Source organism: Carlito syrichta, unplaced genomic scaffold (genome assembly GCF_000164805.1).
Source record: "Carlito syrichta isolate Samal-C Ts95f unplaced genomic scaffold, Tarsius_syrichta-2.0.1 Scaffold311884, whole genome shotgun sequence".
Taxonomy (NCBI): domain Eukaryota; kingdom Metazoa; phylum Chordata; class Mammalia; order Primates; family Tarsiidae; genus Carlito; species Carlito syrichta.
Window position 1 is genome coordinate 309,060 of NW_007255980.1, and position 6,000 is coordinate 315,059.

The 6,000-nt window shown below is 53.1% G+C and overlaps 1 protein-coding gene across 1 annotated transcript in view; it reads left to right on the forward strand.

The window, feature by feature from the left end:
- COL2A1 (collagen type II alpha 1 chain) overlaps nt 1-4,025 on the forward strand; it is a 32,160-nt gene extending 28,135 nt beyond the window's left edge. The window contains exons 48-54 of the mRNA XM_008069255.2: nt 24-131; nt 385-438; nt 899-1,006; nt 1,367-1,655; nt 2,100-2,287; nt 2,626-2,868; nt 3,439-4,025. Coding sequence (XP_008067446.1) covers nt 24-131; nt 385-438; nt 899-1,006; nt 1,367-1,655; nt 2,100-2,287; nt 2,626-2,868; nt 3,439-3,585 — 1,137 coding nt within the window. The 3' untranslated portion in view covers nt 3,586-4,025. The remainder of the gene's footprint in view (nt 1-23; nt 132-384; nt 439-898; nt 1,007-1,366; nt 1,656-2,099; nt 2,288-2,625; nt 2,869-3,438) is intronic.
- Nucleotides 4,026-6,000: the final 1,975 nt, after the last annotated feature.

The following is a 6,000-nucleotide window of genomic DNA, read 5'->3' on the forward strand; positions in this document are numbered from 1 at the left end:
AAACGTTGCCTGTCTTCTTCCAGGGACCTCAAGGCCCCCGAGGTGACAAAGGAGAGTCTGGAGAGCCTGGCGAGAGGGGCCTGAAGGGACACCGTGGCTTTACTGGTCTGCAAGGTCTGCCCGGTCCTCCTGTGAGTGTCACTGCCTGCACTGGGCTCCCTGAGACCTCCTGCAGCTCAGAGTCCTCTTGAATTCCTCATGCTGCCAAGACAGCTTGGGTCATCCTAAACAATTTCCAGGACCTACCCAGGGCTGGAGGGAGGAGGAGGTGGAAAAGGAATGGGTGGGACATATAAGTTCTTCCTCAACTCCCAAGATATGTGTGCGTGTGTATGTGTGTGTGTGCACGCTGACCTCTGCCCTTTGCGTCTTCCTTCTTCACAGGGTCCTTCTGGAGACCAAGGTGCTTCTGGTCCTGCAGGTCCTTCTGGCCCTAGAGTAAGTGAGATGGAGTTGGGAGGTGGGGGGAGCCCTTTGGAGGGGTGGCCTAGGGCACCAGCCAGGTGTTCCCATAGGGTGGAAATGTTACTGCTTCTAGGAAAGCCTTGGGGTCTTCGTTCAGTAGCGGGGGTGGGACTGGCTTGATGTGACTCTGGCCAGAAAAGCACCTGAGGTCACAGTGGCCATAAGATGAATCAAAACAGCTCTCACTGTCAGACAGACCCCCTGGTAACAGGATTTCACACAGAGGAGTTTAGGAGCGTAGGAGAGCCATGAAGCCAACCTGCTGGTTCTTGACGCAAGAGAGACCAACTTAGGGCTCCATGATAGAGCGATGTGAAGAATTGGGAGCGGAATGTCTGGTTCTAGCAGGAGGGCCACCTAGCCAGCCCCAGCGACTTCCTAGCCTTCCCTGTGATGACCACTCTTTTACCATGACCTCCTGTCTCTACTGCAGGGTCCTCCCGGCCCCGTTGGTCCCTCTGGCAAAGACGGCGCTAATGGAATCCCTGGCCCCATTGGGCCTCCTGGTCCCCGTGGACGTTCAGGCGAAACTGGCCCTGCTGTAAGTGTGCTGACTCCTTCCTTGATGTCTGAGATGTCCACAGCATCCAGGAGGTTTGAGCTTTCTAGTGCCTGGGGCCTCTTTTGGGGTATCAGCCTGCGGCTAATGGTGATGACAATCCTTTATCCTGAGGTCTCCTCAGAGGATCACAGGGCCCATTATTGGTGCTGAGAAACAGAAGAGAGGGGCTAAGGAAGACATGGGAACTGCGCTATGATTTCCTTGGTCCTGCCTGCTGTACCCCTGCCCCACCCATAGGACTGGGAAGAGGACATCCTAGTACATTCTAGCAGATGGAGATGGATTCCGGGGGGACAACTTCCCACAATTCCTGGCTGATCTCTCTGTTTCTTGCTTCAGGGTCCTCCAGGAAATCCCGGACCCCCTGGCCCTCCAGGTCCCCCTGGCCCTGGCATCGACATGTCCGCCTTTGCTGGCTTAGGCCAGAGAGAGAAGGGCCCCGACCCCCTGCAGTACATGCGGGCTGACCAGGCAGCTGGCAACCTGAGACAACATGATGCCGAGGTAGATGCCACACTCAAGTCCCTCAACAACCAGATTGAGAGCATCCGCAGCCCCGAGGGCTCCCGCAAGAACCCTGCACGCACCTGCCGGGACCTGAAACTCTGTCACCCTGAGTGGAAGAGCGGTAAGCCTGGGGGACGGGATTCCCTGCCTCAGACAGCAGGGAGTCAGCCCATTGAGCAAGGCCACCTTTAGCAGCAAAGGTGGAGATGCCCCAGGTCTGGGAAGTTCCAACAGAGAGTTGCTCCCTCATTTCACAGCAGAGAAGCTGCAGCCCTGGCACCTGTCCATGGTTTCCTGGCAGAGGTGACCTCAGGGTAGACTCCACTCACCAACCAGCAGCTCCTGCTTGTGCCCTTGGGCAGGACTGGGCTTTACCCATCCAGATTTCCTTGCCCTGCCTCTTCCTATCTCCCCTCCCTCCAGGCCACATGTGAACCTCACCCCGTGTCCTCTCCCTGGCATCCCTATAGGCCTCTCCATCTCTCGCAGATAGGCTGGCCCTCTCAGGCCTTTGCTTTCCTGTGCCTGCCTGAGCCCCTGTGGACACTACCTCTTCCCTTTGCAGGAGACTACTGGATTGACCCCAACCAGGGCTGCACCTTGGACGCCATGAAGGTTTTCTGCAACATGGAGACAGGCGAGACCTGCGTCTACCCCAACCCAGCGAACGTTCCCAAGAAGAATTGGTGGAGCAGCAAGAGCAAGGAGAAGAAACACATCTGGTTTGGAGAAACCATCAACGGTGGCTTCCACGTGAGTGCTTGGATGCCCTCGGCGATGAGCAGAGATGCTTCCTCAAACTTTCTCTTCCTTCTGGATGTTTTTAGCACCTTCCCCACTTTCTCTTTCTGTTTTCATTTGGGCTTGATAGGGAGGAAAGAGGGGGAAGACTATTTTCACCCATTTAGAGGTGAAACAGGGGTCCTCTGAGTTGCTCCATTCATTCCCTGGGAGCGAAAATGTCCCCCCAAGCTCCCAATGCCCCAGCATCCTTCAGCTCCTTGAACCCTGAGTCCCTGGCAGCCCCACAGCCCTGCAGTTCCATTGATGCTGGCTCCAAGGCCTCACATCACTGCTCTCTGCCCCAACAGTTCAGCTATGGCGATGACAACCTGGCTCCCAATACTGCCAACGTCCAGATGACCTTCCTGCGCCTGCTGTCCACGGAGGGCTCCCAGAACATCACCTACCACTGCAAGAACAGCATTGCCTACCTGGACGAAGCAGCTGGCAACCTCAAGAAGGCCCTGCTCATCCAGGGCTCCAACGACGTGGAGATCCGGGCTGAGGGCAACAGCAGGTTCACGTACACTGCCCTGAAGGATGGCTGCACGGTGAGTGGGGCTGGCTGGGGCCACCAGAGAGAAGAGCTACCCGGACCTGGGCTGGACAGAGTAGGGGTGAGGGGTGGCCCGTGGCAGGTGTCAGGTCCTAAAGTGACTGGGTCTTCAGAGGTGTGAGTTTAAGGAGTTACATACAGAAGACAAGCTGAGTGACAGGTGAGGGAGTGGCACACATTATTCTGTCTTCTCCACTTATCTGGCTTGGGGGAATAAGACCTTGCTCAGCGTGCCCAGTGACTCTTTTAGAATGTTCATGTCATATTTATAAATAGCATGACAAAGGATCCGAAGGCAGAGAGCCCACCTTGGGGTGTGGGGAAGGAAGGAGAGGCTACAGTGAAGGAGAGCCCTACTGCTAAAGATAGGGGTTGAAGCAGAGAGGACTTTGGCAAACTGAGGTCTCAGGAGTCCTCTGAGTGTGGGTCACACTTCGTGGGTTATGATGCCTTCCTGCCCCTCCTCCACCCCGCCTTCCCGGGTTGCTCAGTTTTGGGGTCCTGGGAAACTGATGCTGGATTACAAGGCATCTGCTGAACAGCATCTCCTCCCTTTCTCCCCTAGAAACACACCGGTAAGTGGGGCAAGACTGTCATCGAGTACCGGTCACAGAAGACCTCGCGCCTGCCCATCATTGACATTGCCCCCATGGACATAGGAGGGCCCGAGCAGGAATTTGGTGTGGACATAGGGCCGGTCTGCTTCTTGTAAACACCCGAACCCAGAAACAACACAATCCGTTGCAAACCCAAAGGACCCAAGTACTTTCCAATTCCAGTCACTCTAGGACTCTGCACTGAATGGCTGACCTGACCTGATGTCCATTCAACCCACCCTCTTACAGTTCAGACTTTTCTCCCTTCTCTTTCTAAGAGAGCTGAACTGGGCAGACTGCAAAATAAAATCTCGGTGTTCTATTTATTTATTGTCTTCCTGTAAGACCTTTGGGTCAAGGCAGAGGCAGGAAACTAACTGGTGTGAGTTAAACGCCCTCTGAGTGACTGCCCCCAGCCCAGGCAAGAAGACTCCCCTTCAGGTGCCGGGCGCAGGAACTGTGTGTGTCCTACACAATGGTGCTATTCTGTGTCAAACACCTCTGTATTTTTTAAAACATCAATTGATATTAAAAACAAAAAAATTATTGGAAAGTACACATTGGCTCGTGCTTCGTTCTTTCATCTGCTTTCCATTAGTGCTTGGTACTGTGGGCATGCCCACACAGCAGTCCTAAGACCTCCTTCTGTTGACTTTTCAACCTAATGTGAGGACGCTGAGGCCACACTGCCTGGGTTAGCAACCTCGCACGAACATGAGCTTGCCTCTTTGGTCAGCCTTGGAACTGTGTGGAACCCAGTGGTGAACAGGGTCCAAAGACCAGGATTTGTGGTGGGAGGTATGCCAGAGGGATAGCCTTGCCCTCCTCAGTAAATAAATGCAGCTCTATGGCAGATGAGTGCAAGAGCTTGTCTTCTGAGCTTAGGGAGTGAGACCACATGTGGACTGCATACTGCTAGATGGGAGAGGTAGGAGTTACTCCCATGGGAAGGCAGGGTGGAGGAGGGGCAGGAGGGTAGGGGAGTGGATCCCGCAGGGCCTGTGACAAGTACGCACGCTCAGTCTGGATAAGCTATTCATTTGTCTCTTTCTATAAGGTCAAGAAGAGGTGGAAGTGTTACCCTCCCCTCCATATTTCCCTTTCCTGCCCTGTCCCTCTGGCTCCCATTCTTTATTTCCTGCGCTTCAGACTTTCATGGACTTCCTCTGAACCCCAGAGGATGGCCGCCTACTTCTTCCTATCCTCAGGTGTCCCTTGTTTTCCAATGACTCGAATGTGTGGCAAAAATGAGCAAATTGTCCCCTTCTCCACTAGAGGGCCACAGTAGTGGGGATGTACGAAAGCGAGCAGGAGACACAAAACCGATCGGAATCGACGACAGTGGTATTCTGTGAAATAAATTTCAAAAGATACTTGGCGTGACTGATAAACGAGAGGCCCATCCCTTGCTCTGTGCCTTTCTCCCATCCTCGCCCCCACTTCCCCTATGTTAAGGTTGACCGCTTTTCTATTGGAGAAATGATTTTTTTAAACGACATTTTTGTTGGATTTGTTTGTATTAACACTCAACTCATGATATAAATTTACTGACTAAAGTATATCGTACCTGAGCAGGTTCATGACAAGATAAAGGAGTAAAGTGAAAACATGATCATTAAAAACACATCATTAGAATGGCTATCTCAATGTAAAATAAATAACACTTCCACCTACCAGTAGAGCTAATGAGGGACAGGGGGAGAGAGGGGAGGTATGTGGGTGCTTATGAAAACTTTCCCTTGGACAATAACTGGAGCTGGATAACTGAGTTCCATTCCAACCCGTTAGTCAGTCTTCGGGGCCCACCCTACCTCCTTGCTCACTTTCTTCCTCACTCTGCTGCAAGGTGCCAGAGCTATCTACTCTTATTTATTTAGAACAGGGGGTCTCACTCTGTCACCCAGGCTGGAGTGCAGTGGCACCATCACGGCTCACCGCAGCCTCGACCCCCTGGGCTCTGGTGATCCTCCCACCTCGCCTTCCCAGTAGCTGGGACAATAGGCACACACCACCACACCTTGCTAACCTTATGTGTGTGACTTTTGTAGAGATGAGGGCTTGCTATGTTGTCCAGGCTGGTCTTGAACTCCTGAGCTCAAGCAATCCTCCTGCCTCAGTCTCCCAAAGTGCTGGGATTACAGGCAAGAGCCACCACTCCCAGCCAGAGCCACCTACTCTTAATAACACAGGTCAGTAGATTGTGACCATCTGCTTAGACCTTTGTAAGAGAAGTCCCAGGATATCAGTGATTCCTTGCACTTCACCCACTTCCTGAGTGCCTAGTAAAACCTGCACCATAGGAAACTGAGGGGTGAAGAAGCAAGAGCCCAGGGAAAAGCCACAGAAAGCCCCAGCTCTGCCCACATCTAGAGTCAATTCGAGTCACATATCTCTGGCTGGGAGGGCTGTTTCCCTTCCGCTGCTTCCTTGTCCAAATCTGGCCCAGGGGGGAAGGTGAGAATAATCAGGATCATTACTAACTTCTGTACTCCCTGATGTCCCCAGAAGATAGACAATCCGTCCAGCTAAAA